Source organism: Dermatophagoides pteronyssinus, unplaced genomic scaffold (genome assembly GCF_027571235.1).
Source record: "Dermatophagoides pteronyssinus isolate colony J.1.1.1.1 unplaced genomic scaffold, Derpt_VIB-CSIC_2022.12 sq0046, whole genome shotgun sequence".
In the NCBI taxonomy this organism is placed as follows: Eukaryota; Metazoa; Arthropoda; class Arachnida; order Sarcoptiformes; family Pyroglyphidae; genus Dermatophagoides; species Dermatophagoides pteronyssinus.
In genome coordinates, this window is record NW_027461569.1 from 151,856 (window position 1) to 164,289 (window position 12,434).

At 33.9% G+C, this 12,434-nt stretch overlaps 5 protein-coding genes across 6 annotated transcripts; all 5 read right to left on the reverse strand.

The window, feature by feature from the left end:
* Nucleotides 1-48: 48 nt before the first annotated feature.
* Nucleotides 49-2,323, reverse strand: vib (phosphatidylinositol transfer protein vib). Of its 2 annotated transcripts, XM_027346510.2 has the most exons (9): nucleotides 2,086-2,323; nucleotides 1,796-1,958; nucleotides 1,691-1,721; nucleotides 1,196-1,618; nucleotides 1,055-1,132; nucleotides 897-992; nucleotides 710-832; nucleotides 588-657; nucleotides 49-517 (listed from the first exon to the last, which is right to left on the reverse strand). In XM_027346510.2, exons 2-8 carry the CDS (start codon nucleotides 1,810-1,812, stop codon nucleotides 613-615), a joined length of 813 nt encoding a protein of 270 aa, XP_027202311.2. In that variant the 5' UTR covers nucleotides 1,813-1,958; nucleotides 2,086-2,323; the 3' UTR covers nucleotides 49-517; nucleotides 588-612. The 2 variants fall into 2 exon arrangements, with proteins under 2 accessions (XP_027202311.2, XP_075680182.1); XM_075824067.1 differs by having other exon boundaries at nucleotides 49-657.
* A 258-nt stretch (nucleotides 2,324-2,581) lies between these two features.
* Nucleotides 2,582-3,266, reverse strand: LOC113796275 (uncharacterized). The gene is made up of 2 exons (XM_027346514.2): nucleotides 3,135-3,266; nucleotides 2,582-3,067 (listed from the first exon to the last, which is right to left on the reverse strand). The coding sequence occupies exons 1-2, from the start codon at nucleotides 3,144-3,146 to the stop codon at nucleotides 2,633-2,635; spliced, it is 447 nt and encodes a 148-aa protein (XP_027202315.2). The 5' UTR covers nucleotides 3,147-3,266; the 3' UTR covers nucleotides 2,582-2,632.
* Nucleotides 3,267-3,781: 515 nt separating this feature from the next.
* LOC113796264 (glycogen synthase kinase-3-like) lies at nucleotides 3,782-5,968 on the reverse strand. The gene is made up of 5 exons (XM_027346501.2): nucleotides 5,589-5,968; nucleotides 5,160-5,509; nucleotides 4,796-5,091; nucleotides 4,640-4,746; nucleotides 3,782-4,564 (listed from the first exon to the last, which is right to left on the reverse strand). Exons 1-5 carry the CDS (start codon nucleotides 5,617-5,619, stop codon nucleotides 3,912-3,914), a joined length of 1,437 nt encoding a protein of 478 aa, XP_027202302.1. The 5' UTR covers nucleotides 5,620-5,968; the 3' UTR covers nucleotides 3,782-3,911.
* Nucleotides 5,969-6,127: 159 nt separating this feature from the next.
* Vps50 (vacuolar protein sorting 50) lies at nucleotides 6,128-10,059 on the reverse strand. The gene is made up of 4 exons (XM_027346496.2): nucleotides 9,902-10,059; nucleotides 7,224-9,814; nucleotides 7,008-7,152; nucleotides 6,128-6,944 (listed from the first exon to the last, which is right to left on the reverse strand). The coding sequence occupies exons 1-4, from the start codon at nucleotides 9,944-9,946 to the stop codon at nucleotides 6,192-6,194; spliced, it is 3,534 nt and encodes a 1,177-aa protein (XP_027202297.2). The 5' UTR covers nucleotides 9,947-10,059; the 3' UTR covers nucleotides 6,128-6,191.
* Nucleotides 10,060-10,376: 317 nt separating this feature from the next.
* LOC113796265 (glutamine synthetase-like) lies at nucleotides 10,377-11,860 on the reverse strand. The gene is made up of 2 exons (XM_027346504.2): nucleotides 11,745-11,860; nucleotides 10,377-11,690 (listed from the first exon to the last, which is right to left on the reverse strand). Exons 1-2 carry the CDS (start codon nucleotides 11,842-11,844, stop codon nucleotides 10,585-10,587), a joined length of 1,206 nt encoding a protein of 401 aa, XP_027202305.1. The 5' UTR covers nucleotides 11,845-11,860; the 3' UTR covers nucleotides 10,377-10,584.
* Nucleotides 11,861-12,434: the final 574 nt, after the last annotated feature.

Consider the following 12,434-nt stretch of genomic DNA (forward strand, 5'->3'; position numbering starts at 1 on the left):
TTCTAACAATCTACTTACATCGTATAAACAGAATAACCCGAATCATCATTTCAAATATAACGAGCATTTTTCATTTATTTATTAAATCGGATGGGGTGAGGTAAAGAAACTACAATACTTTGCTTTGCTTTTTTTTCGTTTGCACAAAAATCAACAACAAGCTAAACAAGAAAACAAGCACAGCTACAAGTGAATTTAGAAAATAAATAAAATAAATCGAGATGATCAATGACCGGGGATGAGAAAAAAAAACATTGGGCGAACATATAACCCAAATTGAAAAAAAAAATTTGGATGAATTTTGGAAGAATCGAAAAACACACACACAATACAAACAGACACACAAAATTAATTAGTTAACAATATAACAAAACAAATGGCTAGAATGGATCACTGAATGAATGAATGAATGAATGATGAGTGCGTCGGTAGCTGCAGTGGCAATTGGCAACGCTTGGATGTACATAATTTGGAATCCTATCTGTGTTTTTTTTTACTTAATGATGAATACGATTCTCTGTTCCGTTTCAGATGATGAGTCAATATTAATGAAAATGATTGAGTTTCATAAACACACACACACATACCATGCACCACCATACACGAAAAGGGTTAATCGATCTGTTTGGTTCCTTTGAGGTTGCCTTTGGCACGTTGCTGTAAAAAAACAACAGGTAAGAAAGAAAACAAAAAAAAATCCAATCCATACCTCGTCTAATTCTTTTTTGGTCTTTTCTTCCAAGTCACGAATATCTTTCATGGTCAAACCATGCCATTTGTCTATCCAGCAAAAGACTTGTCGATGAAAGTTAAGAAATATTTTTCGCTCCGTCTATCAGAATCAAGAGAATCAATCAGAAATGATAAGACTTAAACATAAACGAATGGTAACTCACTTTTTGAATAAAACTTTCAATACGATTTTGAACACCAAACCATTTAAATTCACAGGTAACCAATTTATAGGAACACATGACCGGTTCACAAGTTTTCTGTTATTTATAAAATCCATTCATTTGATAAGAAAAACAAAAACAACCAAACAATTACTTACTCTCCAATCATCGGATAATGGTCCACGATTCGTTTTTTGTGATTTAAATTTTTTAGGATCTTCATCTGGTTTATAATCCTAAAAAACGATTCGCAAATAATTTCAAATTGCAAAACCAAACAAACAAAAAACAAAACATACCGATTGATTAACAGGATCGTTGGCAATGTCTATGAAAATTACTTCACGTTGTTTAAGAAGTTGTTGATCCAAATGATGTGCATTATCTTGTGTCCCTCTATCCGGTGCATGCATTGTTTCGATTACCAGACGAAAATTATCTTTCATATAATCAGGATTCGTAATAATTGTCCGACAGTATGGATATGCATTCCATGCTTCTTCATGTATTTCTAATGATCCTTTAGGAGCAATAAGTCGTACGATTGAAGGCACCTTTGAATCAAGGTGATATATTTTGTACGTGTATTGACCTTTATCATATTTACCATCCAAAAGTGGATAATTACTAAATGGTTCATTTTTTACTACTTCAACACCTTCACCACCGCCTGTTTCATTTTTCGATGCTTCCGCCACACTAAACAATTGTCCTATTTGATACTGTTATGAAAAAAAAACAATATCTTCATTATTAACATTATCAATGAGAAAAGACATGACTTAAAAACGCACCTCTTCAACCGTCAATGGTAAAACCACACGACTATGTTGTTTATTTAACAAACAGATCGGATTAGTTGTTGTTTTTTTTGTAGAATATATCCTTTTGATACTTACAATTCTTTGATGAGCATGATTGAACAAAAACAACAACAAAACTTTGGAATATGAAATTATTATAACAATTTAACGATAATATCCGTATTCGAAACAATAATAATAATAATGAAATGACAATTTATCCAACCGAAATTATTAGTTATTTAGTTTATCTATTTATCTAATGAAAAACAAATACCAAAATGCAAAAAAAATGGATTATTAATCATTATCTCAAATTGTTATGGGTGTTTTGTTTTCAAGGCTCATCAAACATGAAACACATCACCATAGATTTTTCAACTTACCAAAGTAAATATTTCTTTTTTTAAAAAAATGAATAAATCAAATATGCACTGTACAGGATATTGTCCAATTGTGATGCATTGTTGGCCACAACAACAAACAACAAACCAAAAAAAACGACAACAGTATGGGACGTTCGTTACTGATTGAAATAATGATGATGATGATGCTTTTGTGACTAATCTCCAAGCCCTCGCTCCTATCTATTTCTCAACTCGCAGACACACACACACACACATCAGTGAAAAAACTATGATGACACCAACAGCCGTTAATGGGTGTCCTTCGCCTAATACTCAAGCGCATGCGGTTGCCGCAAATGTCCAACAAAAATCATCGTTGTCAATTGACAAAACATCCAATTCATACTTGAATAGTAATTCATTCGACTAAAAATAGCTTACGCCATCTATCCATGACGAATAAAAAATTTTATTTAAAAATAATGTTTTTTATTCGATCGATAATTTTGAATCAAAAAAAAAAAAAAAAATCAAATTATTGAAATGGTTGAAATGCCAGAAACCAGACGCCCAATATTGATTTATTTCATTGTGAATAATCATCGTTGCCATATTGTTCATAGTTATTTTCGGGAAATACGACATTCGATGTATATGGTCCAGTTCGAACACCTTTGATCGGTGGATAAGGACCACTATTTGACACAGGTTTTTGTGCAACTTGCATCTGTACCTGGCCATCACTACAACCTTGACATACGGATACTGCAACCGGACGTGTTACCAATGTTTTTTTTCGACGGAAAACAATCGTCGGAACACGAACCATAACCGGTACTTTGTTGAAACCAAAACCAATTTCAGGTGATTCTTCTACATAGGCTTTTGTACGTACATATCCTGCTGCTGGTACTCGACTTGAAAACAATGAACCTAATGAAAAAGACATTGCCGGAATTGCCATAATTGTGATGAACAACAATAATAGAATTGTTTGCATGATGATACTACTTTCTACTCGCTAATCAACAACAACAACAAAATGACAATCATCTTAACAATAACATTCATTTGAAAAAAATACGTACGGACAATCTCATTTTCGAAATGAAAAAATGCAATTCACTTTATATATTGGACACACAAACTGAACAAATATCGAATGATTCACACAAACAAACTTCGAAACACTGAATTGAAAATGAAATGACCAAAAAATGACCTACACCTGTCGCTTATATAACGAATTTTTCTTACCTGAATTTTAACAAAAATAATAATAATCATAAGTGTCTAGTCTTGATCACTGTTTTATCTGATTCGAACATTTTAAAAAAATTCATACAACTATCCTGCTTGACTGATCATTAATGATAAATTGCTCATTAGATTCAAGAATTCGACCATTTATGGGACAGGTTTTTTTTTCGTTTTTCCAATGGCGATAATGTCATCATTCATTTTCACTAAAGTGAATCACCAAAAAAAAACTAGGTCAAAGATCAAAAGGTCACCAACAACAACATCAACACTTAGGAATGTTCCCACCACCATCCAACTTTCACTAGCAATGAATGTGTTTCGATCGTTTCAATTAAGTAGTTCGTAGACCATTAATCAAAATGATGTTCAACAAAAAAAATTACAATCTTCACATCGAAATGAAAAAGCAAAACATCAATAATACAAAGTTGGAGGTAAATAGGAATTTCATTTTAGCTAGATTCAAATCGGGTTAAGATAGATAGATGTGCGCGATATATTTATTAATTTCATCAATATTGAAAAAAAGAGAAAGGAAATAAAAACCCGAAAGCATACAAGGGCAAACGATACTGACAACAATGTTCTATGTACAGACATTTTTAATCATCATCACAACGTTGTGGTACCTGCGTTCCTGGCGATGGTTCTATAATCAATGATTGTTGTTGACTGGATGCAAAATGATCGACAACATGTTTTGGTTGCATGTATGGTCCAAGATGTAAAGTTGTTGTTGTTGATGGACCACCACCAGTGATTGCCGGATTTGGATTCGAAGTAAACATCCTTGGTGGTTGCTGTAGATAGGCAATGTTAGTGTTTGTTTTGGATTTGTAACAAGAAAGACGATTGTTGATTCGAGAATCGATACGTAACTCTTGCTGAGTGAAATCAAATAATGGCGGTAGATCGTGATTTGACCATTTTTTGTTTGGATCACGAAGTTCATCGAAAAATTGATGAGCACAAGCATTTAATGGTGCAATTCGATGTGAAGGATCGTATGCAAACAGTTTCGATATGAGATCTAGGGCATCAGTCGGAGCACAAGGAAACAATAGCTGCCAGGATCGAGGATACACCTGAGGAAACTGATAACGTGCATATTTAGGATTCATGGCTAAAATCTGTTCTTTGGTCGGCGTGCCTAGTTTCGATATAATACAAACCAATTGATCCAGACCACTTTGTTCGTAAAAGATTGGCTGACCAAGTAACAGTTCAGAAAAGACAACACCAGTCGACCAAAGATCTGTGTAAGTAATGAAGAAAAGCATCAAAATAATCATATCGTTTTTATCGATATTATCTCAACTCAAATACAAACCTATCTTTTCAGTATAGTCGGTAGCACCGAACAGTAATTCGGGAGCTCGATAGAAACGAGCACAAATATATGATACATGAGAATCGCCACGACGTAAATGTTTGGCACTGAAAATTATCGAATTAGGAAAACAAATAATGTTTATGCAACACTTACCTTCCAAAATCGCATATCTTGAGCACACCCGTTTCAGGATTGAAAAGAAGATTGTTTGGTTTGATATCACGATGACAGATACCTTGCGAATGAATGTAGGCTAGACCACGAAATATTTGATACATACATAATTTGATTGTCAATAGATTGGTGGCAGGTACAGAAGATAATGAACAAAGATCTCCATGTGGAAGTGATAAACGAGAATTTTTTCGAATTTTATTATTCTTCTGGATTAACATGTTCAAATTGGACGGTATATATTCCATGACCAGATTCAAAAATATATTCGAATTCTGTATTTAATCAAATAGTGATGCGAATCAACTCAATGAAAAAATAAATAATAAAAATCATAACATACCTTAAGATGATCATATTCAGTATGATAAAAATAATATAGCAGTGTAACTATGTTTCGATGATTAAGCTGTTTCATCAATGGTAATTCACGATTACGGTAACGTTTATCTTGTAGAACATGTTTTATGGCTACTTTTTCACCTTTTATGAAAGCAGTACGAACATGACCAAAAGCACCTTTATCAAATACTTGTTCCAAAGCAATACTTAATTCAATTGGATCACTATCTTTATCGGCTCGATGATTATTTTCATAGACGCTAAATTTCCGTTCAGACATTTTACTGCTGCTCATATTTCCAATATTCATAGCTATAGTTCGACCTTGTTTTTCGGTCGGATGGTTGTGTGCTATAAGTAACAAAATAATGATAATACCAATCCAAGTAATTAATCTTTCCTAACATCATATTCAAGAAAAATCACATACCGTTCAGAATGATTTGCATTTGTGAATTCATTGTATCGAACGCAGACAATAATATAAAAACACTATATCGTTTCACAAAAAAGTTCCCGATTCTTTAAACGAATCTAATCGGAACAGTGTTATATCATTTAGGGAAACGAATTGCCAAATACGGTTAAGATTTGACCATCGAATACTAATAATGTTAATAATGCTACTGCTGCTGCTACTGCGTTCAACTTAACAGACGATGAATCAAATGATTCTTGTAAATGACGTATTATATATCCGCAGACAATTGTTTTACAAAGCACAAGAGAAACAGGCTAAACAAAAGTAAATGACAATCATTCAATCGTCAAATCATCCAATCCAAATCACAAGAACTCAACAATATTATATGTTAGCTGAACAAAATGAAATTGCTTTTGCTCATAATTCGAATTGCGCATGTTCCAAATGAAAAATTCACCTGTCTCTTTGAATCGTTCATCACTATCGATTCGATAAATATATCGATTATGATGTTAAAAATTCGAAAAAAAATTATAGCGCGTAAATTTCTGAACACCGGAATGATATTTATACAAAGATTTAAAAAAAACAAACATTGATAGAAATGATCTATTGAGTAATATCAAGGTTGGTCGATTGCAAAGGTTGATCAAGTGATGAAGCATCGATGGCCGAAAGCAAAGAAGTCCGTAACTTTTTGTTATCAGCAGCAATGCAATTGATAAGCGATACAATTTGCTTGCCAGTGTAGACATTGGTTTTTTGGCGTATCCATTCGGTAAATGTAGATTCGGTAATATAAAAAGCTTTGATAAATTCTTCCACGTTTAGCCGTTCATTGGCTAGATAGCATTTGAGATTGCTTTTGCTTGTTCCAGTTGATCTTTCTTGTTGATTGTAATATGATGTCATTAGCTTTTCCATATGCGACAGAAATTGTTCGTAATCCAATTGCATTAAAGCTCGACCTTCGTTCGTACATTTGCGGACGGTGGAAAAACCTTCGATAAAAGTTCGATTTGAGGCACGTAACAGACATTCCCAAATAGTGATCGGAATTCGTCGAGACAAGTTTTCCAATTTGATCAATGGCATATCGTCCAACAAATCATCACCGATGGAACTATCCGAAATGACGGCAAGAAAAGACAAATCATGCGATTGCAGTAATTGGCGATAGGAAATATCAAAACGGCTCAATCCATCAATAATAACATTAACATATGTCGAATGCATAGATGGTATCTCTTTCAGATCCCAACGAGTTTGTTGCATCTGCTTGACTATCGTTTCATAGGGTAACAATTTGGTGGCTACAGCGTATAAACATTGATACTGCAAACTTGCAACGCTCGAACACATCTATAGATCGTAAGTTTAATCAACCAATCATCATCAGTCAAACAAAACAAAAAAAAAGCTTACCTTGTCATGATAGAATTGAAGACTTTTGAATCCATCTTCTGATTTTTGATTCGTTTCCACATTAGATTCGTTTGGATCTGGGCTGGACCGTAAAAATTCCAATAGCAATGGACAAAGATGATAAAATTGACGGGCAATAAATATCCTTGTAAGTGGTAAACAAAGAGAAAATTATTCAATCAATTCATTACAATCAATCATATCCCTTATTCTTACATAGATTGAATGGCCATAATACGTTCAACCAATGCATAGTGTCGATCAGCCGATTCAATGGGCACATAGTCCGGAAGAGCAGGACATGGATATTTAGGCATTTTTGATGATGGCGATGATGATGATGATGATAGACAAGTAGCAGGAACTTTCGACGGAGATGTAGTGTTGGATGATGACGAACCAGTTTCTTCATTCAAAATCAAACTTTCATTGATACGTTTGATAAACGAAGAGAATTTATGATTAAGCTGCAATCGATTTGATTGTTGCTGTAAACCTATGTTGTTCGATGATGATTGTTGATTTGAATTTGTTAATGTATGAACAAGCCACGGTACTGGTAATGCATCTTCGGCAAAAAAATGATAGACCGAATAGAAATAATAATCAAAAAGTTCAAGTAAAGCTTTGATGATATCATGCGAAATCGGTCGTAACAAAAACATTATGTTCATATAACGACCCATCAATCGAACAACATTCAATGCTGTGTTGGTTGTCACTATCTCCATAGTGGAGCTTGACACAATCGCATTCGTCGTAGATTGATCGCTGTCATCATCGCTGTCCGAATCAAAATCGAATGTTTGCTGTGAAACGATTGAATCACGAGTAATTAGCTCATCGAAAGGCGATACAGTGGACAAAACCATTTCATCATCATCATCATCGACATCATCGTTTGGATTTAAATCGGTAAAATAACGACGTTCTCTATTTGCACCAGAAGCAACAGGCGACAACAACAATGTATTGACTTTAGCCGTTTGAATATCTTTTTTTGTTTTCGAATATTTGCCTTCGTTTGCTTTCATTCGTAACAATCTTTGCTTGATGAATGAAAATTCATGTAGATTTGCAATCAATTCAAATTCATCACAGGTTTCGATAGGGCAACGTGTCCAGATTTCATTTTCAAGAAAAATTTTCAATTCAAACATCGATACCTGATGATAGGATTGAATATAAGCTCTGGTTTGTTGATATAAAGTATTTTGCAATTCCAAGGTTGAACTGTGCGATCGTTGTTGATTTTCATCATCATTATTATTTTCCACGTTCGAATCATTTTCCGCCTGATACAATTGACAGAATTGTTCACCAATCTCAATCATTCGTTCGGATACGGTCAAAATTTTGATAAATTCTTCAAAGCTAAACAATAATTGATCTTGATGGTGATGATCTGAATTTTGTTCCAATGATTGATTGGTTGATTGAATTTCGGACGGTTGTTGGACAAATTTTACACTAGAAAGAAGAGTTCGTATTTTGTGTTGAACATCTGACCAAATTCTTAATGCACCATATGAAAGTTTTTTGATTGCAAAATCTATTTCTTCTTTGGTTAACGAAGCGGATGGTTTATGTTTTTGACGTTGATAGAATGTTAAACATTGGTGATAATTGGCCATTACATCCCATAGTGCACGACATAAATCGACTAAACATTGTAGAAAAGATTCTGGATTTAGATGTTGACAAAGTTCAATCAATCGTTTGCTTTTAAAGCTAGATTGACCATGAGCATCGTTCGATGAATGATGATCAGGTGAAAAAAGTTTAACATAACCAAGAACAATACTAAAAGCTTTGTCATGAATTGTATTGGCAAAATAAAGTTGTAATTGTTGTAGAGAAAATTCTGTTTTATCAAGCTGAGCATATGCTTGGGCCAGTTGTTGATATGTTCGAAAACAAAATCGATCACACATTTTACCCAATACAGCATCCATTTGATCACCAACCAATTGAATAGCAGCTAATAATCGATCTTGCATTTCAGCTACACAACCATATTTTTCCGAAAGTATTTCAAGCATCTCTAATTGTTCACTTAATAAATTAATGGCAGTAGCAAAATTCTTCTCGTATTCAAGCATATAACCAATACGTTCGACTGTTTGTTTTAATCGTTTGATTGTTTGTAAACAATCAATAATCTGGACAATTGTTTCTCGTTGTCGATGATTATCGATAATTGTCATACTGGTTTCGGTAAAATCACGTTTTGATTCACCGAATGCTCGACGACCATCAGCACAAATTCTGATGGCTGAAGCTAAATCCTGTTCAATACATCGAACACGAATCAATTCTGATTGAAAGTGGCTATCGTTGGCCAATATCATCTGGGTCAATCGTTTTGATACGATTGTCTGTTGACGTGTTAGTTTCTTTTTTTCCGTTTCAATATAGTTAAGTAATTCCATGGAATGATCAAGTGAAGGTAATTTTGCTAGAACACATTGTTCCATTATTCTAGCCTGACCATTATCCTGTTCAACTATTTCATTATCATCATCCACATGATCAGCATTTTGATTTGGATCGAGAAAAAATTCCGCTCCGATCGATTCAATAATACGATCTTCATCATCGGCATCGGTAAATGTTTTGGCTATCTCTTCATAAGGTGACAATGTACGTTGACTTCTTTCCTGTACATATGAATTTATCAAACAATAATTATATTCGATTGCAGCCGATAAATCTAATGTCGGTTTTCCTTGATCATCATTATTGCAAACACTATTTTGTGGTGATAAAGTCGATGATTTTGGTGACAAAACTTCGGTTGAACTTTGCTATTAAAAAATAAAAATGATTTTTTTGTTTTCAATTTAGTTGTTCAATCATGATCAACAACAAACAAACAAACAAAACAAACTTACCACTTGTTTTAAGATGGATCGAAACTTTTTCTTACCAATTTCCATAATTATTTCAAAATAATTATTCCAAGTTTGTTGATATTAATCCATTATTATTATTATACAACGGATTTGTTTTACTCAATAAAAAAATGGTATGCAATAATTTTTTAATGTCAATATTGCATCTGCATGCATGTTGACAGTTTCGAATGTTATTTTTTTTTTTTTGAGATTCGTGTACGTACTCTGTGTATGGTAAACATTGATTCTTCGAATTTGCAAATTCGATTTTTTTTTCTTCGTTCGAAAATTTTCAACAATTTTTGTCAAATCAACAACAATGTCCTTGAAAGGTGTTACATAACCAAACCTGATAATTAATTGATAATTATGAAATTAATTAGATATCATCAATTTCGCAAAAGCAACAATCGAATGCATCGGTTGATGTTCAAGGTTGTTATATTTTTTTTTTGATGTTCGCGACAAACTGTGAAATTTTTTTTGTTTTTTAATTAAAAATCCATCAAAATTAACAACAGCAACATCAAGATATTAAGGAATGATATATTTTTTCCGGACTATTGGTGCGTTTTGTTGTTGATAAACGATTGATAAAAAGCTAACAATATTAATATAAATTTTATATATGATTAAAGCCTATAGAAAAACAAACAAACGAGAGGATATCTCGGGAAAGATTACTCGTCTAAACAAATTGTTCGAACCAATAATTCACAAACAACATAAGGGTCCATATTTGATGCTGGTCGTCGATCTTCAAGATAACCATAACCTTTATCGGCAACACTACGTGGAATTCGTACCGATGCACCACGATTCGCAACACCATAGCTAAATTTTTCCATCGATGATGTTTCATGTTGACCAGTCAATCGTCGAGTATTATCTTGGCCACCTTTTGGATCATAATTGGTAATGTGTTTATGATGATTTTTGGCTAATTTTGCCATTGCAGCTTCGATTACTTTCATTCCACCAGGTGATGACATTGCTATCGTTGAGAAATTAGCATGACAACCGGCACCATTCCAATCACCGGTCATTGGTTTTGGATCAAACGTAACGCCAATGTTGAATTCTTCGGCAATTCGATGCAATAAATAACGAGCCATCCATAGATCATCAGCTGCTTGTACACCGATTGTTGGACCAACTTGAAATTCCCATTGTGAAGCCATTACTTCAGCATTCACGCCACTAATCTCAATGTTTGAATAAAGACAAGCACGATAATGAGCTTCGATAACATCTCTTCCGAATGCTTTACCTGCACCTACACCACAATAATATGGTCCTTGAGGTGCAGGAAAGCCACCCGTTGGCCAACCAAGCATTTTATTCGGTTCATTACCATCGAGCAATGAATATTCTTGCTCTAAGCCGAATGTTGGTTCTTCAGCTGCTGCTTTTTCCAATGCTTGAACACAAGTATGACGTTTGTTGGTCACATGTGGTGTATTATCATAGTTGATTGTTTCGCAAAGAACCAATATATTTTGACCTTGTCGCATTGGATCAGGATAAATACGAACCGGTTTCAAATAAATATCAGAATTTTTGCCCACTGATTGTCCAGTGGAACTACCATCAAAATTCCAACGTGGTAATTCTTGAACTGTTTTTGGAACAAAATTCAGCGTACGTCCTTTGCTACGAACATTCTCGCCTGAACCATCAATCCAAACGTATTCAGCAATAACAGCATTATCCGGTTGTTTTAATGATCTATAATTGGCCAAAACGGCTGCATTCGATTCCAATCGTGTATCGGCAATCCATCGACCTATATGACACATCAATCATATTAATTCAAGACATAACATTGGGAATACTTTACTTTGAATCATCATCATCATTAAGCCATTATTTTTGCCAATTTTCGATGATTGTTGACGACTGAATCCAATCAAACCAATTTTCAATGCTGAACGAAACATTTTGTTGGCAGTATTCAATCAACTGAAATCAAGACAAACAGTTCGAAAAAAAGCAACGAAATGAAATTAATGAATTCAACCAACGACTCGTGTTTTTTAAATATAACATTCTGAACATTTTTTTTTTTGGTTAGGACTTTGCCACATTGCAAACTAACACTGTGCTAACAAAGCAATATTTTTGTCTCTATTCATTCGTGAAGATCAATTTCATTCAAATGAAAATTGTTTGCTTTTGCTTATCCATTTGAACAATGGCTTGGCTTTCATTTCGATACACATTATCGTTCAGGTGTCCTGTGTCTGTGTCTATGTCAAAGTCCAAAAAACAACTTACCCAAAAAAAAATTTCCAAAAAGATCACCACAGAGACACTAAAGTTCAACACCACCACCGTCAAAATGACAAACAAAACTGATCAATGAATTAACGACGGTCAAGTTAATCTCATTTGCTCATCATCATCATCAGATGCTTTTTTGGGCATGTGATGATGATGATGATAGAATCGAGTGGCGCCAAGCCAACAACATCATCAACATCCATAGTAACAATATTTAGTTTTTTTTTGCTATACACACATTCAGTCA